We start from the raw sequence: 25,875 nt of genomic DNA on the forward strand, positions 1-25,875 counted from the left end.
GTGATGGGACCAGATGCCATGATCTTAGTTTTCTGAATGTTAAGCTTTAAGCCAACTTTTTCACTCTCCTCTTTCACTTTCATCAAGAGGCTCTTTAGTTCTTCTTCACTTTCTGCCGTAAGGGTGGTGTCATCTGCATAGCTTAGGTTATTGATATTTCTCCTGGCAATCTTGATTCCAGCTTGTGCTTCTTCCAGCCCAGCATTTCTCATGATCTACTCTACATATAAGTTAAATAAGCAGGGTGACGATATACAGCCTTGACGTACTCCTTTTCCTGTTGGGAACCAGTCTGTTGTTCCATGTCCAGTTCTAATTGTTGCTTCCTGGCGTGCATACAGGTTTCTCAAGAGGCAGGTCAGGTGGTCTGGTATGCCCATCTCTTTCAGAATTTTCCACAGTTTATTGTGATCCACACAGTTAAAGGCCTTAGCATAGTCAATAATGCAGAAATAGATGTTTTTCTGGAACTCTCTTGCTTTTTCGATGATCCAGCGGATGTTGGCAATTTGATCTCTGGTTCCTCTGCCTTTTCTAAAACCAGCTTGAATATCTGGAAGTTCACGGTTAATGTACTGGTGAAGCCTGGCTTGGAGAATTTTAAGTGTTACTTTACTAGCATGTAAGATGAGTGCAATTGTGCGGTAGTTTGAGCATTCTTTGGCATTGCCTTTCTTTGGGATTAGAATGAAAACTGACCCTTTCCAGTCCGGTGGCCACTGCTGAGTTTTCCAAATTTGCTGGCATATTGAGTGCAGCACTTTCACAGCATCATCTTTCAGGATTTGAAAAAGCTCAGCTGGAATTCCATCACATCCACTAGATTTGTTCATAGTGATGCTTCCTAAGGCCCACTTGACTTTGCACTCCAGGATGTCTGGCTCTAGGTGAGTAATCACACTATCGTGATTATCTGGGTCATGAAGATCTTTTTTGTACAGTTCTTCTGTGTATTCTTGCCACCTCTTTTAATACCTTCTGCTTCTGTTAGGTCCATACCATTTCTCTTCTTTATCAAAAGAACTAATATTGATGTTGGAAGTTGGATAGTGGTTATTTTTGAGAGGTTAATGGCCAAGTGAGGTTTCATGAGGCACTTAGATGCTGATAATGTTCTATTTCTTTATTATGGATGCTTGTTACAGGCATTAGTAGGATTTGTGAAAATTCAGTGAACTGTGATTATGATTTGTTTGCTTTTCTATATCACTGTTATTATACTCCAGTAAAAAGTTCACTTGATAGTAAGAAAGGAGGAAAGAAAGAATTAGTTGAAACAAAATTTGCCTAGTGCTGATAATTATTTAAACTGAGTGATGAGTACATGAGGGCTGTTTAGAGTCTTCTCTCCTTTTATGTATGTTTGAAGATATTCATAATAATAATTAAGATAAACTAAGCAACAGAGCAGATAATTGTTTGCCTGGAGAATGGGGAAGGAAATGACAGAGGAGCAGGAGGAAGGGATTATGTAGAACAATAGGAAACTGTGGTTTTAGGTAAATTCATGATGCTTATTGTAGTGATGTTTTCAGAGTTGTATTATTTTGTGAAAACTCACCAAATGGTCAAATAGTGTAAAAAAGGAAGCAGACTTAGGTTGCAACCGATCCACTACTATCATTTTCATGGACATTTCCTGACAGACACTTAGTACTTGCTAAATGAATTCACGAAAGCCCGGATTACCTGATGTATTTATTAATCCACAGTTTGAGACTGCTCTGAGATAACGAGGTGCATGAATTTGATGCTAAAATTAAGCCACCAGGGTTCATTATTACCCTGACTTTGGGCAGAAGTTTCCTAGCCTTGCCAAATGTGGATAATTGACTTGACAAGAACAGAATTGATTTAAATGTAAGATTGCCCAGCATGTGTTTGGCACATAGTAGGTGCTCTATAAAATTTTAAAATAATGACGTAAATAAGACCATATTCTAGGTTGGAATGCAATTTCACCTGCAGGGTGACACTTTACAAAACAAAGTGCTTGGAGCAGACCACTTGATACCATGTCCCTGGAAACTGTAGTGCTTCTTTCTTCTCTTTAGCTGTTAACTGACAACTGAATTCAGAAAAGGTAACTGTTGAAATTGTCACTGATTGAGTCAGACTACCTGGGTTCTTTGCTTGAAAGTTCTGTGTGTTCCTTGTTCAAATTAAAGCATCTATTAATACACTGTACTTATCAGATACTTTGTATGTGAAGTAAAAGTGTAGGTTGCAGTTAATGTAAAAAGGCAAATCACAGTATTGTAGCAGAACAACAGAGGCAGTGTTAAGGGTGGGTAGACAGTTAAAGGATCTTGATTAGCTCTGATGAGAAGGAGTTTATTGATGAACAGAGTATTTGTTGAGAGAATGACCCTTCACTCTTTGATACCCTAGTTAATTAAAAAAAAAAAAGCAAAAATGAAAGCTTATATGTATTTGTGCAGTCTTATATGAAGATAGTGCCACAGATAAGAAAGAAAATGAACTGATGATGAGTTTCTTTCTTTTATGGGTTGGAGTTTAAGGGATTCAATGTAGAGTCTATTCTGCGTATTCTTGCCATCTCTTCTTAATATCTTCTACCTCTTTTAGGTCCCTACCATCTCTGTCCTTTATTGAGCCCATCTTTGCATGAAATATTCCCTTGGTACCTCTGATTTTCTGGAAGAGATCTCTAGTCTTTCCCATTCTATTGTTGTCCTCTATTTCTTTGCAACTATCACTAAGGAAGGCTTTCTTATCTCTCCTTGCTATTCTTTGTAACTCTGCATTCAAATGGGTATATCTTTCCTTTTCTCCTTGCTTTTCACTTCCCTTCTTTTCACAGCTATTTGTTAGACCTCCTTAGACAGCCATTTTGCTGTCTCTTCTTTTTCTTGGGGGTGGTCTTGATTCCTGTCTCCTGTACAATGTCATGAACCTCCGTCCATAGTTCATCAGATCTAGTCCTTTAAATCTATATGTCACTTCCACTGTATAGTCATAAGGGATTTGATTTAGGTCATACCTGAATGGTCTAGTTGTTTTCTCCACTTTCTTCAATTTCAGTGTGAGTTTGGCAATAAGGAGTTCATGATCCGAGCCACAGTCTGCTCCTGGTCTTATTTTTGCTGACTGTATAGAGCTTATCCATCTTTGGCTACAAAGAATATAATCAGTCTGATTTCAGTGTTGACCATCTGGTGATGTCCATGTGTATAGTCTTCTCTTGTGTTGTTGGAAGAGGGTGTTTGCTATGACCAGTGAGTTCTCTTGGCAGAACTCTATTAGACTTTGCCCTGTTTCATTCTGTACTCCAAGGCCAAATTTGTCTGTTACTCCAGGTGTTCCTTGATTTCCTAACTTTGCATTCCAGTCCCCTGTAATGAAAAGGACATCTTTTTGGATGTTAATTCTAGAAGGTCTTGTAGGTCTTCATAGAACTGTTCAACTTCATCATCTTCAGCGTTACTATTTGGGGCATAGACTTGGATTACCGTGATATTGAATAGTTCGCCTTGGAAATGAACAGAGATCATTCTGTCGTTTTTGAGATTGCATCCAAGTACTGCATTTTGGACTCTTTTGTTGACTATGATGGCTACTCCATTTCTTCTAAGGGATTCCTGCCCACAGTAGTAGATATAATGGTTATCTGAGTTAAATTCACCCATTCTAGTCCATCTTAGTTTGCTGATTCCTAGAATGCCGATGTTCACTCCTGTCATGTCCTATTTGACCACTTCTAATTTGCCTTGATTCATGGACCTAACATTCCAGGTTCCTATGCAATATTGCTCTTTATAGCATCGAACCTTGCTTCTATCACCAGTCCCATCCACAACTGGGTGTTGTTTTTGCTCTGGCTCCATCCTTTCATTCTTTCTGGAGTTATTTCTCCACTGATCTCCAGTAGCATATTGGGCACCTACTGACGTGGGGATTTCATCTTTCAGTGTCGTATCTTTTTGCCTTTTCATACTGTTCATGGGGTTCTCGAGGCAAGAATACTGAAGTGGTTTGCCATTCCCTTCTCCAGTGGACCACATTCTGTGAGACATTTCATGCAAACATGGGCTCAATAAAGGACAGAAATGGTAGGGACTTAACAGAAGCAGAAGATACTAAGAAGAGGTGGCAAGAATACACAGAAGAACTGTACAAAAAAGATCTTCATGACCCAGATAATCACGATAGTGTGATCACTCACCTAGAGCCAGACATCCTGGAGTGCAAAGTCAAGTGGGCCTTAGGAAGCATCACTATGAACAAATCTAGTGGATGTGATGGAATTCCAGCTGAGCTTTTTCAAATCCTGAAAGATGATGCTGTGAAAGTGCTGCAAATTTGGAAAACTCAGCAGTGGCCACCGGACTGGAAAGGGTCAGTTTTCATTCTAATCCCAAAGAAAGGCAATGCCAAAGAATGCTCAAACTACCGCACAATTGCACTCATCTTACATGCTAGTAAAGTAACACTTAAAATTCTCCAAGCCAGGCTTCACCAGTACATTAACCGTGAACTTCCAGATATTCAAGCTGGTTTTAGAAAAGGCAGAGGAACCAGAGATCAAATTGCCAACATCCGCTGGATCATCGAAAAAGCAAGAGAGTTCCAGAAAAACATCTATTTCTGCATTATTGACTATGCTAAGGCCTTTAACTGTGTGGATCACAATAAACTGTGGAAAATTCTGAAAGAGATGGGAATACCAGACCACCTGACCTGCCTCTTGAGAAACCTGTATGCACGCCAGGAAGCAACAATTAGAACTGGACATGGAACAACAGACTGGTTCCCAACAGGAAAAGGAGTACGTCAAGGCTGTATATCGTCACCCTGCTTATTTAACTTATATGTAGAGTAGATCATGAGAAATGCTGGGCTGGAAGAAGCACAAGCTGGAATCAAGATTGCCAGGAGAAATATCAATAACCTAAGCTATGCAGATGACACCACCCTTACGGCAGAAAGTGAAGAAGAACTAAAGAGCCTCTTGATGAAAGTGAAAGAGGAGAGTGAAAAAGTTGGCTTAAAGCTTAACATTCAGAAAACTAAGATCATGGCATCTGGTCCCATCACCTCATGGCAAATAGATGGGGAGACAGTGGAAACAGTGTCGGACTTTATTTTGGGGGGTTCCAAAATCACTGCAGATGGTGATTGCAGCCATGAAATTAAAAGACGCTTACTCCTTGGAAGGAAAGTTATACCAACCCAGACAGCATATTAAAAAGCAGAGACATTACTTTGCCAACAAAAGTCCGTCTGGTCAAGGTTATGGTTTTTCCAGTGATCATGTATGGATGTGAGAGTTGGACTATGAAGAAAGCTGAGCACCAAAAAAATTGATGCTTTTGAACTGTGGTGTTGGAGAAGACTCTTGAGAGTCCCTTGGACTGCAAGGAGATCCAACCAGTCCATCCTAAAGGAGATCAGTCCTGGGTGTTCATTGGCAGGACTGATGTTGAGGCTGAAACTCCAATACTTTGGCCACCTCCTGAGAAGAGTTTACTCACTGGAAAAGACCCTGATGCTGGGAAAGACTGAGGGCAGGAGGAGAAGGGGACGACAGAGGATGAGATGGCTGGATGGCAATACCAACTCGATGGGTGTGAGTTTGAGTAAACTCCGGGAGTTGGTGATGGACAGGGAGGCCTGGAGTGCTGTGATTCATGGGGTCGCAAAGAGTCAGACACGACTGAATGACTGAACTGAATTGAACTACCTATTATGGAAATTTTAAAGCATATTTAAAAAATACATAGAAGGTACCCTCAACATATTTTAAAAACAAATTTCTTGAAATGCAATATAACCTACACCAAAGTACACCAAGTAAAAATGCAGTCTGATGAATTTTCTCAGAGTGAACACACCTGTGTAACAGGCATCCCAAACAAGAAATAGAACTTAAAAGTTACAGGCCCTGAAGAGGCACTCCTACTCCTTCTCCATTAGTAATTACTATGTTGATTTCTAACAGATAATACATTTTGCCTTGTTTATGGACTTCACACAAAGGGAGTCATACAGTATGTATTCTTTTGTGTCTGGCTTCTTTCAGTCAATGTTATGGTTTTAAGATTTATCTATAATGCTGTGTCTAGCATTCTCATACAAATGTACTACAATTTATTTAACTCTTGATGGAAATCTGGGTTGTTCCCAGTTTAGGGCTATTCATAACATTGCTGGCTTAACATTCTGTTACATGTCTCTTGGTGAATATATATATATACACACACACACACACTATATAGGCGTTAAACTACAAGTGAAAATGAGATATCAAGGAGTTCGTGCATGTGCAGCCTTGGTAGATACTGTTTACTAAAATTCGATGTGTCAACTTACATACCCACCAGCATAATATTCGAGCTCCAATTGTATAAAGCTCCACAACCTTTAAAGTACAGTCATCCCTTAGTATCCAGTAACCAAGTAGTCCCTTGTACCCAGGAATCCCCGTGGATACCAAAATCCCCCAGAGGCCAAATTTCAATCAACTGCAGATCATGTAATATTTCTGATCTCTGGTTGGCTGTATCCATGGATGCAGAACTGCAGATACAGAGGGTCTGCTGTACTTTGTACCACCTGTATATTTCATTTTAACCATTCTGAAGTATATGCAAGTGGTATCAAATTGTAATCTTAAGTAATTTTGCTGGTGGCTAATGAAACTATGGCACCCCACTCCACTACTCTTGCCTGGAGAATCCCATAGACAGAGAAGCCTGGTGGGCTGCATCCATGGGGTCGCTAAGAGTTGCACACGACTGAGCGGCTTCACTTTCACTCTTCACTTTCCTGCACTGGAGAAGGAAATGGCAACCCACTCCAGTGTTCTTGCCTGGAGAATCCCAGGGACGGGGGAGCCTGGTGGGCTGACGTCTCTGGGGTCGCACAGAGTCGGACACAACTGAAGTGACTTAGCAGCAGCAATGAAACTGAGTACCCTTTCATATGTGTCTTGATCACTTAGGTATCCTTTTTTGGTATATAAAGTATCTATTCAAGCACTCTGCACTCTTTTCTACTAGCTTTTTCTTAATAGATCAGTAGGAATTCTGTACATAGTTATCAGACTTATTTTCACTTTCCTAATGGTGTCTATAAGGAACAAAAGGTCTTAATGAACCCATTTTTAAATTTGCTATTATGACTAACACAATCTATATTCCAGTTAAGAAAGATTATATCCCACAAGTCTTTTTCATTTTTTTCTATATTTTCTACTGATGTCTTCCATTTCACTAACCTTCTCTTTTACTGCCTCTATTATTCCATTAAACCTATGTGCTATGTTCTCTATATCAATTACTGCATTTTTCAGTTCTAGAATTTTCCTTTGCTTCTTTTTCACAGTTTATAATTCTTTAGTAAAATCTTCTATCTTTTTCTCTATTTCCTATGCCTCTTCTATTATTTTTTAAAACATATTAGTCACAGTTTAAGTTTTAAAGCCCTTCTCTGATACTTCTAAATCTGGATCACCTTAGAGATTTTTTTCATTATCTTTTTTTCCTCTTGCCTTTCTGTGATTCCAACCTATCATCTGGCATGTGCTGTAATTTTTGACTGAATGCAAAATACTGTATGTAAAAAGTTGTACAAGCTCTGGATGATTTCTTCTTTTAAAGAGAGTTCACCCTCTTTCTCAGCACATTCTCAGGAGGATGATAACCTAAATCCCCAAGTGGAAAGCCAACCTGAGCCTGGGTTTTTTATATCAAACCAAAGAATTATTTTTATAGCTAAAATTTAATACTTAGTGCCAACAACTATATACTTTCACAACATAAGTTCTAAATTTTTATATAACCCATTCTCTCTGATATTATCAGGTCTCTATGAAGTTCATTATGGACTTTTAGATTATGCATTATGAATGAGGGTTATTGCTAATTGAGAATGCATCATTAACTTAACACATAATGTGGTAGTAGCATCTTAACTGTTGCAAGCAGAGCACAAATTTGACAAATTACATCCTATATAAGTCACGCACTAAAAATATTTTCTAAAAAGGTTATCTATCTTCCATATAAATTATCTTCCATATCTTCCACTTAAATTATGTTGGTGCTTCAGGTTGGTACTAACACTGATTTATGTGAAACAGTTTAATCAATTTTTTTAGATAACAGATGTTAGGTAGGAATAGTTTATTATCTACTAAATGTAAAAACATTCACACTGTTCTTTGAAATATATACTATTAATAAAACTTATGCTCAATACGGCAGAAAAATAAAGTCTAATATTTTTGGCAAATTTTTGTTTTTGGATTTCTGCATATTTCAGAAAATACTTACATTAATGTAAATTCATTACCATTTTACTCTTTATTTTACAAAAGCTAGAAATATGAAGCTAACACTGAACATAAAACTGAACATAACACTGAACACATGTATCTCTACACAAAATACTGGAAAATCTTCAGCTACTTTGCAAAATAAAATAAATCACTAGCAACCTATCTTCCTCCAAAAGATCAAAACTTTCTGACTAATAAATGGATACAATACTAGAAATTTATTAATGTTCTCTGATTATTTCGATTTTCTCATTTAAATAAAAAGCAAGTAATCAGCTGATGTGAGAAAAGTAGGAGAAAATGGAGAATTATAGAAAGGAGAAAGTAAAAATATGCTGGGGAAAGATTGGCAAGCATAAAGCTGTAAGAAATTGAACAATAAATATTTTAGATTTTGAGGATCATATAATCTTTTTTACGATTACTCAACTTGGCTGTTAGAGAGAAAATGGCCACAGCCATTGGATAAAGGAATGGGTATGGCAATATTCCAGTAAAATTTTAATTACAGTAACAGGCAGCAGGAACTGGTCTATGAGCTTAAAAATGGACCCCATCTAGATGAGTGGTAGAACGAATAGACTAAAAGAAATAAATTTCAGTAGGCATTAAGGGCCCACTGAAAATTTAAAGTGCACCTAATTCAGCACAGCTTTCTGTTTTTTTTCTAGAGATGGAAAAACTACATTTTTCAAATGGGACTAGTAGTAGTGTTAGTCACTCAGTTCTGTCCGACTCTGCGATCCCATGGACTGTAGCCTGCCAGGCTCCTCTGTTCATGGAATTCTCCAGTCAAGAAAACTGGAGTGGGCTGGCATTCCCTTTTCTCCAGGGGATTCCCACTGGGTCTCCCACATTGCAGGCAGATTCTTCACCAATGCACCGCTTGGGAAGTCCTAATATAAACAAACAAACACAATAGAACAACCTAGGAAGAGCAGATGGGACTTTTACAACTCAAAGACAGAGAAATCTGAGCTTCCCCCTAGAAGGCCTTGCTTAAGATTTTACCAAGCCAGCTTTTAATTTTTAACTGCATATGCATTAAAGAGCCCCCTCAATATTTAGGGCAAGATTTAATTTCTCCAGTTAACTAAGTACTTGCAAGTATAAGCTCCATTCCTTACATCTTTCTACAAAGGAGCCACCTTGGTGTCTTTCAACTGAGCCCTGGGTATTTCTCGGGAAAAACCAAATCCGCCCCCACCGGTGCCTTTCCATGGTAGGTATTTTCTCTGTTTGTTTCAACCAAGCCCTGGGTCCACCTTCGAGTGTCTTTCCCATTGGAAAGACACAATACATCAAATTAAAAAGTTTTTGTACAACAAAGGAAACGATCAACAAAATGAAAAGGCCACTAATCACCACTAATCATCAGGGAAATGCAAATTAAAACCACAAAGAGGTATCACCGCACAACTGTCAGAATGGGTATTATCAAGAGGACACGAGCTAGTTAAGTATTGGTGAGGATATGATGAAAAGGGAATTTTTGTGCACCCTTGGTACAGTTACTGTAAATTGGTAGTTACTACAAGAAAGAGTATGAAGGTTCCTCAGAAAGTTAAAATTAGAACTACAATATGACCCAGAAATTCTACTACTGGCTATCTTTCCAAAGGAAAGGAAAACACTAATATTTTTAAAAGATATATGCAACCCTACATTCAGTGCAGCATTAATCATAATAGCCAAGACAGTGAAGTAACCTAAGTGCCCATCCATAGATTACTGTAAAAAGAAGATTCCTAGATAGATACACTGGAGTATCACTTAGCCACCAAAAAAAAAAAAAAAAAAAAAAAACCCTGGCAGAGTGAAATATGTCACAGAAAGACAAATACTATATGATTTCACTTATATGTGGAATCTAAGAAACAAAAGAAATGAACAAACATAGTCAACAGAAACAGTCACAGACAAAGAAAAAACAGGTGGCTGCCAGAGAGTGGCATGGGTGGAGAATGAATTTAAAAGGTGAGGAAAATTAACAGGAACAAACTTCCAGTTACAAAATAAATGAGTCATAAGGATTAAATGTATATGAGTGTAGTCAATACTAATGTAGTATCTTTGTATGCCACTGAAAGTGGTAAAAAGGTACAACTTTTTAGTTATAAATATTAGGGATACAGGGGTACAACACAATAATAATTAACACTGCTATATGTTATACAAGAAAGTTGCTAGAAGAGTAAATGCTAAAAGTTCTCATCACAAGGAAACCCTTTTTCTTTTCCTTTTACTTTGTATCTACATGAGTTGATAGATGCTCACTAAACACTGTCGTCATCATTTCATGATGCATGCATGTCAAATCATTATGGTGTACATCTTAAACTTATACAGTATTACATGTCAATTATATCTCAATTATACCCTGTTGGAAGTAAAAGATCGATCTATTGAACTCTATAAATATAATAACTTGAAAAAAAATAAACTTCCCACCAAAGCTGTAATTCAGCAAAGCGAGTACTATGTACGAGACAGCACAAGAGGTTCGAGCATAAGCAAAAGAGTGATTTAAAAAAATGATGACAGGATTTACACTGTGTAAAAAAAAGTAATGAAGATATGAGGGAAACAAGGGATAGTAAAAAGGAGGTAGAATCACTGGACTGTAGAAGCTGTGTAATAATTGCTCAGCCGTGCCCGACAGGGATTGAATTTGGGTCTCCTGTATTGAAGGCAGAATGTTTACTGTCTGAGGCACCACAGAAGACCCAGACTGTAGGAGCTAGTGGAGACAAAAAAATTGTTGAAACTGAAGTACTAGAAGGGATGAGCAGGAAGTAATGCTTCGAAAATGAGAAACTGAAATCATGAGGAGACTGAGGTTTAGTATCCAACAGTCTAAAACATGACTAACAGTAATGAAGAATGAATGACAAGATGGCCAACAAAGCAGAAGCCTAAGAACGAGTAGGTCAAGGAATAAACAGTGACGGAGATCAGGAAACTTGCTCTAAAAGGGCAAATGGTAAATGTATTAGGCTTTGTGAGCAGAAAGGTAAAATCAAGGACAGTGTATACATACTCATATAATAAGAGGGCAAAAAAAGTCCATATATTTTACTGCTGAAATTCAAAACAGAATGATGATGATGATGATGACAGAATGTAATTTTTCATCATGCAGATGTACTAATGAGAAGACTGGAAACCTTTTTTATATGAGAGGGTTGCATTTTGCTGAATTGGGATTCAAAGTTAGTACACCCTGTCATCAAAGTCAATTGCAAGTGTTTATTTGCTAATGCTAATTTGCAATGAAACTTTACAAGAATTCTTTGAAATTGTTTTGTCACAAAGATAGGCACTGATATCCAGGAAAATGTAATTTCAAGAATTATTCAACATTTGGAAGGGATATACAGAATTCTATTAGACTCTTTCCTTAATTATTTGTCTTTTTAGCATACTATCACATCATAGATTAATTATTTCCAACTGAAGATTAGGTAGAGTTACAATTTAGTTTTGAAATATGGAAATTTCCTTGCATTCGTAAAAAGGTACAAAAACTGATCAGAATGTAGCTTGAACTTGGAAAATACCTGCCCCATACTTGTGTGGGAACAGAGATTGTACTTCCTGTAATTTGTAACAACATGGTAAGTATATAAAGCAGCATTTTGTGATTCAACATTAACAGCTATCAAGATGACTTTACCACAGTAGAAGCCTCACTGTTAAGTACTGTTTTCCCCTTGTAGGTTGAATTTTCACATCTTCAGCAAAAGCTAATTTTCCAAAGTCATTCTTCAATATTCAAATAATAGTGGTAGAGAGTGGTTGTTCTCACCTCGCCCCCACAAAAAAATCTAACCTTGGCCCTACACGCAAACACTTCCAATAAAACTTTACCAATTTTAAGATATTAAATAGTTGTACAGTAGAAGAGTCAGGATATTCAGTTTCTATTTAAGACAAAACTTCCACCAGAAGTTCACCAGAGCAAATGAAGTTTGCTCTTGATCTACTAGCTCAATGACACATAATATATTCAAATATTTTCCACCAAAGTCTGATCATATAATGAATAGCCATAAGCTTTAAATGCTACACATTTTCTCAAGTTTTGTAAATAAGGGCAACCAAACTTCTTTCTGCTCCACACTTATTTCTCCCACCATTAGTTGTAACAACGCATCTTGGTGCAGTTCACATTGCACTTACATTGAAATATGTTTTCTCATGTACTTTTTTTAAAAAAGCTCTGAAATTTAATTTACATACCATGCAATTCAGCCAAGTGTATATAATTCCATTTAAATAATATTCTTGACTATGTTGTTCCAGAGAGGCTAATTCTTTAGTCATTTGAAATATGGCACTGTCTCCTTGAATAAATAACAACTAAGTAGTACTGGAAACATCTGTCAACTTATCAAGAGTCAAGGAAACCACCCGAAATTATCTGCCTTGACTACTGACGCTGCTTCATGCAAGATTTTGTTTGAAAACGAAGCTTCCACAATAAAAGCTTAAAAAGTCTTGCTCCTTTAGTTCCTTCCATTTAAATTGTTATTAAACTTCATCTGTATTTGTTCTTCCTTTAAAATGTCTTTCAAAGTTATTTCATTAGACTTCTAATGTCCCACTGTATTAATGTTTTGTTCATTAGTTCAGACTCTCATCATCTGCTACAGTAAGATAGTGGGATCACTAACATGTCTCGTTACAAAAGCAATTTTTTTCATTTAAGGAAAAAAAGAAAGACTGGGATTTGTTTCAGAAGTTACTTTTCTGCAGTGGAAAAAAATTTTAATAGCTAATTAATTCATCTAAAACCCAAGCACTGCAAGAGATACCTGGAGTAATTGGCAAGTTTGGTCTTGGAGTACAAAATGAAGCAGGGCAAAGGCTAACAGAGTTTTGCCAAGAGAACTCACTGCTCATAGCAAACACCCTCTTCCAACAACACAAGAAACGACTCTACATATGGACATCACCATGTGGTCCAAAGATGGAGAAGTTCTGTACAGGCAGCAAAAACAAGACTGGGAGCTGACTGTGGCTCAGATCATGAGCTCCTTATTGCAAAATTCGGACTTAAATTGAAGAAAGCAGGGAGTACCACCAGTAGACCATTCAGGTATGACCTAATCAAATCCCTTATGATTATACAGTAGAAGTGACATTATAGATTCAAGGGATCAGATCTAATATACAGAATGTTTGAAGAACTATGGACGGGGCTCATAACACTGTACAGGAGGTGGTGATCAAAACCAACCCCAAGAAAAAGAAATGCAAAAAGGCAAAATGGTTGTCTGATGAGGACTTACAAACAGTGAGAAAAGAAGAGAAACAAAAGGCAAAGGAGAAAAGGAAAGATATACCCAACTGAATGCAGAGTTCCAAAGAATAGCAGGGAGACGTAAGAAAGCCTTCCTCAGTGATCAGTGCAAAGAAATGGAAGAAAACAACAAAATGGGAAAGACCAGAGATCTCTTCAAGGAAATTAGAGATACCAAGGGAACATTTCATGCAAAGATGGGTTCAATAAAGTACAGAAACGGTATGGACCTAACAGAAGCAGAAGATATTAAGAAGAGGTGGCAAGAATACGTCGAAGAACTATACTAAAAAGATCTTCATGACCCAGATAACCACAATGGTGTGATCAACCTAGAGCCAGACACCCTGGAGTGCAAAGTCAAGTGGGCTTTAGGAAGCATCACTATGAACAAAGCCAGTGGAGGTGATGGAATTCCAGCTGATCTTTTTCAAATCCTAAAAGATGATGCTGTGAAAGCGCTGCACTCAGCATGCCAGCAAATTTGGAAAACTCAGCAGAGGCCCCAGGACTGGAAAAGGTCAGGTTTCATCCAATCCCAAAGAAAGGCAATGCCAAAGAATGCTCAAACTACTGCACTGCTGCTGCTGCTAAGTTGCTTCAGTCGTGTCCGACTCTGTGCGACCCCACAGACAGCAGCCCACCAGGCCCCACCATCGCTGGGATTCTCCAGGTAAGAGTACTGGAGTGGGGTGCCATTGCCTTCTCGGCAAACTATTGCACAATTGCATTCATTTCACATACTAGCAAAATAATGCTCAAAATTTTCCAAGTTAGGTTTCAACAGTACATGAACTTCCAGAAATTCAAGCTGGATTTAGAAAAGGCAGAGGAGCTAGAGATCAAATGGCCAACATCTGATGGATCATACAAAAAGCAAAAGAATTTTAGAAAAACATCTACTTCTGCTTTATTGACTACACTAAAGGCTTTGACTGTGTGGATCACAACAAACTGTGGAAAATTCTTAAAGAGATGAGAACACCAGACCACCTTACCTGCCTCCTGAGAAACCTGTATGGAAGTCAAGAAGCAACAGTTAGAACCAGATATGGAACAACAGACTGGTTCCAAACTGGGAAAGGAGTACATCAAGGCTGTATATTGTCACCCTGCTTATTTAACTTATATGCAGAGGACATCATGAGAAACGCTGGACTGGATGGAGCACAAGATGGAATCAAGATTGTGGAGAGAAATATCAATCACCTCAGATATACAGATGACACCACCCTTATGGCAGAAATCAAAGAGGAACTAAAGAGCTTCTTGATGAAAGTGAAAGAGCAGAGTGAAAATGTTGGCTTAAAACTTAACATTCAAAAAAGTCAGATCATGGCATCTGGTCCCATCACTTCATGGCAAACAGATGGGGAAACAATGGAAACAGACAGACTTTATTTTTTGGGGCTCCAAAATCACTGCAGATCGAGACTGCAGCCATGAATTAAAAGATGCTTGCTCCCTGCAAGAAAAGCTATGACAAACCTAGACAGGACATTAAAAAAGCAGAGACATTACTCTGTCAACAAAGGTCTGTACAGTCAAAACTATGGTGTTTCCAGTAGTCATGTATGGATGTGAGAGTTAACCATAAAGAAGGTGGAGTGCTAAAGAAGTGATGCTTTTGAACTGTGGTGTTGCAGAAGACTCTTGAAAGTCCCTCGGACTGCAAGGAGATCCAACCAGTCCATCCTAAAGGAAATCAGTCCTGACTATTCATTGGAAGGACTGATGCTGAAGCGCCAATACTTTGGCCACCTGATGTGAAGAACTGGCTCATTGGAAAAGACCCTTATGCTGGGCAAGACTGAAGGCAGGAGGAGAAGGGGACGACAGAGGATGAGATGGTAGGATGGCATCACCAACTCGACAGACATGAGCCTGAATGAGCTTCGGGAGATGGTGAAGGACAGGCAAGCTTGGCGTGCTGCAGTCCTAAGGGTCACAAAGAGTCGGAGACGACTGAGCAACTGAATAACAACAACAACAAAACACTACTAAGCAAATAAATCAGGACTGTTAGAGAGCAGTAGTTTCAACTCTCAACTCATCACAGTTAATAATTTAATGCAAACTTTATACAAAATATTCAGGGACTTATTTACAGCTCAAGAACTGTCATCCAAAACATAAAACAATACAAATGCAATAGCTTAGAAACAGAAAATACCACATGAAATACAAGGGGAGAAATGACCCCAAAAGACATTATTCTGCTAAAAGAGTTTTTGTTATTGTCTATCTCTTGGAGGCAATCTTTTTCTTTTTAACATCAAAAAAAGTCTAGGTAATATTACTGAGCCACTAAGCAAATTCTCCCACTCAATAATCTAGAACTCTCAGTGATTAAGCAGAGCATCAAGCAATACTTTTGGTAGGTGGTCACCAACACTCCCCACAACAATCATTCTCTTCTCCACCCTTTCTTAGCTTCTCCTCCCATTAACAGCAGCCCCTCAAGTGTCTCCTGGCCAGTCCCTAATATTTATGTCCATGGCTTTGACATAAGGAAAACTCTTGCATTTGTCACTGAACCCTAACAATTTAAAGTACCTTTCAGTTCCAGGTTCCATGAGTCCATTGTCCTTTTTCCCCAATTCTCATATAAAAAATAAAGCACCTTAAGAACAGGGATATTTTCTATGGGAATAAAGTTAGACCTTAAGACCCTCGAGTTTCAGCTGATCAGACTCTATGTCCCTCTCCTCTACCCAACTATAAAGAACTAAAAGCTAGATGAAGTAGGCAAGAATATATCCAACTGATTTTTGAGGACGAATAGAGTATCTCAATTATATAAGCACAACAAGCCTATATAGAACACCTGTCATTCAAACAAGAGCAATAAATATGTCACTCTTTTTGTGCTGATAATAATTTTTTCACAGCTGCATTTGTCTTTTTAATTTTTAAGTAAATAATGTACAATCTGATCAATTCCCTAAGGTAGTTAAGAGCTGACTGAATACATTTTCTAGAATAATTAAAAAAGCATACTAAAAGCATTAATTCTTTAAATATATTTAGAAAGTAAGTCAAAATAGTTAATGAAATGTAGGTAAAGAATCAATTAGGCCTTGTAAAAGAATTTACAGACGGATGAAAATATACCAGGACAGGTCGGGGGTGGGGGGTCAATAAGCTTAATTTGTCTATCAGCCTCTTAACGTAGCCAAGCAGGAAATAAAGAGAAAGAAGTACTTCTGTCAACATGTCAACAACTAATAAAGCAAACAGCATAAAGGCAGCGCTGGGAGGAGTTGGATATATCAGTAAGTAACTATCTAGTACTACATTAGTATGTCAGTCCTATGACTCCATTTTTCATAACAGCATCATCTCCCTAAAAGATCTACAGAAGAGCAAAACAAATTACAAAACATGCAGAAGCTATTATTATTATTGTAGCTGCTTTCAAAAACTATCAAGACACTTTCATAAAGTTCAGATGGGGGCTGAAAATGATGACACTTCAGGCATTTTTTAAAAAAATAGAGACTCTTTGGATCAACAACTGAAGATCTTAAAAGTATCCAGAAAAATTAAAAATGAATGACCTTGATAAGCAAATTTAGATTGCCCTAAATATTTTAAGCCCAATTTCTTTGCCATGACTGAGTCCATATCAAATATTACATTTTGTCAGTCACTCTTTCACCAAAAGACCCAAATAAAAAATATAATACTAAAATATATGAATTCTAGGCCTAAGTGTCATTCAAAGTCAGTCAGTGAAACAAAAAACTTTATCAACAAATTTTTTAAATGTGTTGTCAGCCTATCCAGATATCTGAAACTTAGCAAATTCAAGGTTTGAAAGTCATGAATGTAGTCGTCTAACATCTACCCAACCGGGTTCTGGAACAGTAAGCAGTTGTTGTTCAAAAGGCAGCTTCAAAACTGGAGAATCCTTAAGGTCTTCAGGTGTTTGATTTAAAGGAAGTAATTAAGTATTCTTCCAAAAGAATACGATGTCAAAGTATTTGTAAAACACTGTATCCAGACTCAACTGTCTTAAAGCTTCATCTTCTGAAGAATGCAAAATAATTTGAGGAACAGGGAGGAGGCAGAGAAAAAGCCATATTAAGTAAAGGGAAATCAATAAGAGAAAGAGTAGAGAGACTTATCTTGTTCTAGACTAACCATATTGAAAATAGTTAAAGAAAGAAAAAGCAAAACATCAAAAATGAGAAACTGCTGTTAGAAGTAACATTTAAAAAATTATTATCTAGGGTGAAACAGATCACCAGCCCAGGTTGGATGCATGAGACAAGTGCTCGGGCCTGGTGCACTGGGAAGACCCAGAGGGATCGGGTAGAGACGGAGGTGGGACGGGGGATCGGGATGGGGAATACATGTAAATCCATGGCTGATTCATGTCAATGTATGACAAAAACCACTACAATACTGTAAAGTAATTAGCCTCCAACTAATAAAAATAAATGGGGGAAAAAAAATTAGAAAGTTCTAGGTGTGAAGTTAAATTTTGGGAGTCCTTTCTCAGCCCTTTTTCTAAAAATTAGCTCATCCTAAACTGCTCAAAGAAAAAGAGGCTCTAAAGCCCAGCAAAAGTAGTTTTCTTTGTTTTGCAGTAATACTCAGTGGTCTCCAAAATTTGCCTACTTCTCATAGACTTGGTGAAAATTGAAGTAATATTATATTTCATGAAGTTTAACAATATTCTTCTTTGTTTAAATTTATTTTTTAATACTAAAAGTAAACCTGACTAATAAATGTGCAATTATCTAAGCTATAATTTCTCATATTAGTTATACATAATTAACAAAAAAGTAACACACTTGTCAAATTTCTAGTTTTCTTCATAAAACAATAATGGCTCCTCCAACATGGCAGTTAAATGCACTGGTTTTTTATAATGCTTACAGGATAAATCTGACACCGCTTTGCTTGGCATCCAGGCTTAACAACATAATTCTAAAATCACGCTTTCCAGTCTAACCCTCTCTGCTCTACTCAGAGTGGCCCCTTACATGTTATTCATCTTGCCTTTGTCCTTACTCCTACATCCAGACTCTTCTCATTCAGACATACCCAACTGCCTTGCTGCAAGCCCTAAGGCCAGGCCCAGGAATGGCTCTTCTCCTTCCTGAACAATAAAAACCTCCATGTTTGAAACCAAAATTTTTGTGAACTAAAACTGTTCCTGGTGCTTGATTTACTCTTTCAATAGCATAGCAGTTAAGAGCAAGAACTCTGAAGACTGAACTATGTCATTAACTGAACTTATACACTGGTGCAGATTTCTTAATCATCTTAACCTATATTTCCTTACCTGTTTAAAAAAAAGGAATAGTACCCTCTTCACAGAACTGCTATGATGATAAAGTGAGATAATTTATGTACAGTTTAATACAGTGTTTGGCAGAAAATAGGTACTCAATAAATCTGACAGTTTTATTAGGTTTATGATAGTAGTGAAAGTCACCATCTTAAAGTACCTCCTTTTCCTTGTTCTTTTAAACTAGTAAATCTGACACACTGCTTCTCCTATTATCCAGCATCTGCAATGATCCTAGGGGCTTCTTGTCTACGTGATTTCTAACTTGCTGTTCTGTGTTTCCAAATTATCTGTGTATCTGTCTACCTATCCTTCCTCAAAGATTCCCAACTTCAGTACATCCCAGATTTTTTTTCCCCCAGTCCCAGCTACCATCATGCTCTGCTTCATAGTTCCTGTGATGACACTTGACTCACATATAACACATGAACTAAATCCAACTCACAGGGCCACCAATCTATATCCTCATTGGTCTATTTCAACTGAACTCCTAAAAGACACATTGTCTCTACTATTTGCAAGCATGTGTGCTAAATTGCTTCAGTCAATGTCTGACTCTGTGTGACCCCAGGCTTCTACGTCCATGGGATTCTCCAGGCAAGAATACTGGAGTGGGTTGCCATGCCCTCCTCCAGGAGATCTTCCTGACACTGGGATCAAACCTGCCTCTCTTACATCTCCTGCATTGGCAGGCGGGTACTATTTGCATAGCATATGTCAAATTGTGAGTCATGTGATTCACATGTTCATCCATTCAATAATGACACATAAATAAGAATGAGACTACTTCAAGAGATTCCCAATTTGTTAAACTAGAAACTTGTCAAAACAAATGGTAAACATTTTTCTTTTAACTACAGACACTATAAACTGACAAAGAACATTTTATATGGATTTGAGGGGAAGAACACTCACACACACAAAATGCATATAATTAACTGAAAACGATGCAACTTTCATTATAAATCCTCTGATTCTTTATATTTCAGTTCTAAGGTATTTTAAATGGAGTTAACTTCTGGATGACTTCTCCTATCCCCCCAAACAAAATACTTTTAAAAACTTATGGTATAGTTTTTATACATATATGCATATGTGCGTGTGTATGATTTTTTTCATATTCTGAGATATTTAGTCTTAAAACTTTTATGTTTTATATTATCATATCATTTAGTATGAATTATTAACAGTTTTGCAAAGAAAAAAAATCTGGCTTCTGAAAACTTTGTTAGACTAGAGAATGTCAGTAACAGCAATCTGCACTTCCCTGCTTAATCTTTCTTGGCAAGCTCTGTTTGCACCAGTGCTGTCTGGCTTCAGCAATCACAATGCCAGGAGCTCATACTGTATGCAACCTTTTCAGTATCCCAAACAGCATCAGTTCCTTCATTGCCACAAATAACGAGTTTAACTAGGTCTGTAAGATTTTCTTTTCATAAACTTCTCTATTATGCTAATAAACAGTAAGTTAAGGCTTCAAAATAATGAGCGGTAAATTAATTTTTGTCAATAGTTGAACCATACTGAAGGAAATACAAAGTGTTGAACAAACTTAGTCAAGGGTGAATCAACATGCTCTCTGACTCCACCTCATGAGCCCAACTGGTTTTAAAAATAGTAATAATAATAATATTGTCATTCAGCTATTTAACATGGTTGTGAATAAAAGTCACAGTCGAGAGGAAAAGAAGATCAATGCATGTTTTCAGATATTAAGAATGCCAACTTAGAAGACTGATTTTCCAGTGTTTCTTGCTACATTTGTATCTATAGAACTGCATACATTCAAGATCTAAAGCCTTAAAAAAGAATTTTGTGAGAAAAGAAACCTAATAAATATGTATAATTCTAAATGATTTGGTTTATTTTCAAAATCCCTTTTATTTTGGGAAGAAAATCACTTTATAAAAACTTACCCAAACATAGACATTATTTTATAACATTTTTACTAATAAAATAAAAAGCATTATGAAAATTGCCACAACTATAGAAAATAGCCATAATCTGCTATAATAGTCAGAATATTAGAGTAAGTATTCTGTGGCTTACTACTTCAAGGAATTCACAAAATTAATATAAAATTAAAGCTGTTTATTCTTCAAACCCCCAGACCCTACTCATGGCAATAAGACGGAATTTCCTTAGACTAAAATGGTGACAAAGTGATGAGAGAAAGAACACATGCATTAGAAAATGCAAAGGAAAAAGCACCTTAGATACATGCACCTGATCACAAGGTAAATCCCCCAGTGATGAATGTTTACCTTTGGTGTATACCTTACCAGTAATTCTGACCCTAACCAAAACAATCATTAGGATTATTATCTTCAACCTTGGCTTCAAATCCTCACCTTATCTCCCATATCCACAAAATCTGTAATACACTTCCAAAAGATATAAATCTCCCATAACTGCCAAAATTAGCAGTCCCAAGGATATCTGACTTTTTGACAGTTTCAGTGCCTTAGGCTAAAAGAACAGAGCTTTAATTAAATGTTCAGGGACCAGCGTTGGTAATCTACCCTAAAATGGTATTTCATAGGCCAGTTCGAACTAGCAAACAGTCAAGTAATAATAACCTGTCCAGGCTGAGTTTAAATTTTTTCAGTTTGAAAACCAAATTAAGCTAGGTTTCTGGGTTTTAAAAGCCACAGAAGATTTCTTAATTGGTAACAAGAGCAGCCAAGCAGGTAATGATTTTTAACCATCTTGCAAATGGAACAGACATAGGCTCAGAGGCTGGGAGACTGGAGGTGACAGTATAAAGAGATCCAAAAGGATGAGGGAGGCTATAAGGAAAACAAAGCCTGTAAGAACTGGTAGTTCTTCTCACCACACAACGTTTAAGGTTCAGCAGATAGGTGACATTACTTTCTTGACAATTTAAAAATGGATAAACAATATATGCAAAAGCTTTTTTACTGCTAACTATTTCAGTACATTCTTCTACATAAAGACCTACAGAGAAAGTCTTGACATTGGCAAACTTTAGGCACAATCCCCTCCAAAAATAAAAGTCCTTTAAAATATGAAATAAAGAATTCTAAGAACAAAATAATAAATGATGGAGAATATCTATGTTGTTTTATACATATATTTCCAGCTCAGTACAGCTCATAAGTAACCTGGTAACACGACAAAAATATCTTACTATCTTCAGGAACAGTGTACACAAAAAGAATCAAGAACAATGAAATAAAGGAAAATTTATTTCCTTTACATCAGTTCCACTTGGGGGGTTAGGGGTGGTGATAATGAAGTAAAACTGCATTTCTCTTCAAAAGAAACTTCTCTGTTAAAGAATCATAGTGACTGGTTTGACTGGTTCCACTCTATTCCCTGTCATCTCTGTACCTTGGAATGCTTCCCAAGTGGCTCAGATGGTAAAGTGTCTGCCTGCAATGTGGGAGACCAGTGTTCGATCCCTGGGTCGGGAAAATTCTCTGGAGAAGGAAATGGCAACCCACTCCAGTACTCTTGCCAAGAAAATTCCATGGACAGAGGGAGCCTGGTAGGCTACAGTCCACAGGGCACAAAGAGTTGGACATGACTGAGCAACTTCACTTCTTTTTTGTACCTTGAGAACTCCGGCCTTTGCTTCCACCCCTTTTAAGTGTTACTAAACCCACAGGAAGGCTAAGCCATAACTGGCTTAGTAGTAGAGCAAGAAAAATTCCCAAAGGCCAAACAACATTATTCTGCTTCTGGTCATTCTTCACAGTTAAGTGATTTCACATGTGTGCTCTGGAGTTGCAGAAACCTGAGCTAGAATCTTGGCTCCACCATATATATACTAGATTATATAAATTTAGGAAAGCTTCTTAACTTCTGTGCGCATCCTACTGCTTCTTCATCTAAAAAAACGGGAATGGTAGTAATAGTGCCTCCCTTTCAAGATTAGTATGAAGACTAAGTGAGACATTTAACATTTAGCCCATTGTCTAGTCTTAGTAAATTCTCAATATGAACTAACCAACATAAGCTGTTGAAATTCAAGATAGCCCATGGCTCAACACAATTATTTTTCCAAACTGGTATCACTAAATTGTGACCAGCACTGTAAAAAAGAACTTGCTACTAAAACAGAATAGAAAATAATAGGGTGCAATAAGGGTAAGTAATGTTTTGAAAATCTTTTTTTCAGACTCAAACACATTCTCTCAACTGAGCCTCCCAGTTTTTCTTTATTGCCTTCACTATGTAGTCTTCAAAAGCAGCATATCTGGCTCTTCTTCAGGGTACAACAGCATTTTGTACAAAACTCTACAACACTTACTACAGTGGGCTTTACATATGTGTCTCTCACATTAGAATGTAAACTCCAACATTGCTATCAGAGAAATGCAAATCAAAATTACAATGAGGTGTTGCCTCACACTCTTCAAAATGGCCACCATCAAAAAATCTACAAACAATAAATGCTGGAGAGGGTATGGAGAAAAGAGAACCCTCTTACACTGCTGGTGGGAATGTAAATGGGTATGGCCACTATGGACAACAGTATGGAGATTCCTTTAAAGATAGAACTACCATATGACCCAACAATCCCACTTCTAGAGAAAAATCATAATATTTTATTTTAGTTTTTATAAACCAAAACTAGAAAAAAAATATAATTTGAAAAGATACACGCAAGCCAATGTTCACTGCAGTACTATTTACAATAGTCGGAACATGGAAGCAATACTAAACGTCCACCAACAGAAGAATGGATAAAGATGGCACATATAGACAATGGAATATTACTCAGCCATAAAAAAGAACAAAATAATGTCAGTTGCAGCAACATGAGTAGACCTAGAGATTATCACATTGAGTGAAGCCAGATAAAAAGACAAATATCATAATGAACTTATTTACAAAACAGGAATCACAGATGTAGAAAACAGTCTTATGGCTAACAGGGGATAGGGGAGGGCAGGGACAAACTGGGAGACTGGTAATGACATAAACATATACTGTATGTAAAATACATGGCTAATAACAACCTACTGCATAGCACAGGGAAATCTACTCAATACTTGGTAATAGCCTATAATGGGAAAAGAATCTAAAAAAATAGTGGATGTATGTATATGCATAGCTGATTCACTTTGCTGCACACTTTGAAACTAACACAAAATGGTAAATCAACTATACTCTAGTGAAAATTTAAAAAAGGATGCAAGCTCCACGGAAGCTACCATTTATTATCCTCTATTTCTAGTATCTGAAAAACACTGCCAGCTCAATAAATGTTTGTTGAATGAATCATTAAATCATTAAAATCTAATAGGCATTAAAACATATAAAAATATTTAACTGTTTTCATTTATCACTATCTGACTGGGTTTTATTATTGTATAAAATTTTAATTTAGCCATATAAGTCACACACACACACACACACCGCCAATAAAGCTGTTCTTCCTCCCAAGTGCCTTGTATACTTCCTTCCAACTGGAAATGGTGAATAATGTTTACTTAAGAAACTGAAATGAGTGGTGTGCACAATGATCTTTGAAAAGTAGAACATCAAAGCATAAAAATGTGCTGCACAGGGAACCAGCCACATTCATGTTTGTTAGGGGCAAATAAAGTTAAGGAAGTTACTAGTTAAGGAAAGTTTACTAGTTAAGTAAAGTTAAGTTACTAGAAAAGCTTGCTGCTTCTATATAATAAACTGTCCAAGGATCCTCTTTCACAGGGACTGCAGGTACCACGAGAACATATCTAAATAACAACACTGGGAGGGTAGCTGCTTGATTACTTCATACGGAGGTATATGAGAAACTTTAGTATTTTCAACATTTAAATATTATCACTATCATTTTTCAATTCTACTTAAATGTAAGAACGGAAGTTATATAAATTTACCAACTCTTTCACTCCATCACAAAAAGGCAAAATGCTGGAAATAAATTATAAAGAAACACTTTTCATCGTGCTTACAGATGTCAAAAGCTCACAATTTACTAAATTAAGGTCACATGTAAAATTTGGCTTTACATTTGCTTAAAAAAAAAAGAATAAATGCAAATTAATGAGGCTCAAATTTTAAAGGCATGGGTTCTTTTATAGTAATCTTCCAAAATATTTGTTTCTAAATCCTTAACAACTTGAATGAAAAACTGGAAGTTTCCAATTTATAAGATTATAACTCTCTTGATATAGTAAGCTATATATATGAAATAGGGGTGGGGGGGTGATATCGCTATTTAAGATTCAGGCATTTTGCTTCCTCCCCCCTAATTATCGCAAATGGTAATTTTACCTACTCTAAACCTGTTAAACATCTAAGGAAATAACTACTTCACAAAAACTTCCTTCCTTCCTTCCCTTTGTCACTTTAAACATATCTTAAGTTATGAAACTTTACTTCAAAGTAATTTGTTAGGCTAAAACAGTAAGTCAAGTCTTAATAGTTAACACTGATTTACTGAAGAAAGAAAAAAAGATGAGCTGTGATAAATACTCTTAAACAAAATTACCAAAGAGGCAACAAGTTGTTGCTACTTATTAAAAATTCTTCCTTATATTTGAAATGGTAATTTTAACAACCCTAGTAAGGGTGGCAACACTCACCAGTATGAATCTTCTCATGTCTCTGTAGCAGGTACTTCTGTATGAAACGCATGTCACATTGACTACATTGAAATGGTTTTTCACCTTAAAATAATTTCACATCCACAAATTAGTTACTGAATAAAACACAGTTTAGAGTCAACTATTTCTGAGGAAAGAGAAATCTTAGAAGCCCAAATTCTGAAAAATTGCAAATTATGCATACAAAGGTTTTATACTATTCATTAACAGAATTTTATTTCCTCTCAATTTCCACCCGCCCCCAAGATTCAAAATTTCACATTCTCACAACCACACAAAAATTAGACTGAATATGATCTATATCCTTCAAGGGGAAAAAAAAGTAAATAAATAAAACAATTTACAATAGAATTTAAAACTCATGATACTAAAAGGCCTCCAC

General features: G+C 36.9%; 1 protein-coding gene across 9 annotated transcripts in view; it reads right to left on the reverse strand.

The window, feature by feature from the left end:
* The window catches only part of ZNF148 (zinc finger protein 148), a 137,491-nt gene that overhangs the window by 21,102 nt on the left and 90,514 nt on the right, over positions 1 to 25,875 (reverse strand). For all 9 annotated transcript variants that reach the window (XM_070466130.1, XM_070466128.1, XM_070466127.1 and 6 more), the window contains one exon: positions 25,473 to 25,556. In XM_070466130.1, the coding sequence (XP_070322231.1) occupies positions 25,473 to 25,556 (84 nt within the window). The remainder of the gene's footprint in view (positions 1 to 25,472; positions 25,557 to 25,875) is intronic.

Source organism: Odocoileus virginianus, chromosome 4 (genome assembly GCF_023699985.2).
Source record: "Odocoileus virginianus isolate 20LAN1187 ecotype Illinois chromosome 4, Ovbor_1.2, whole genome shotgun sequence".
In the NCBI taxonomy this organism is placed as follows: Eukaryota; Metazoa; Chordata; class Mammalia; order Artiodactyla; family Cervidae; genus Odocoileus; species Odocoileus virginianus.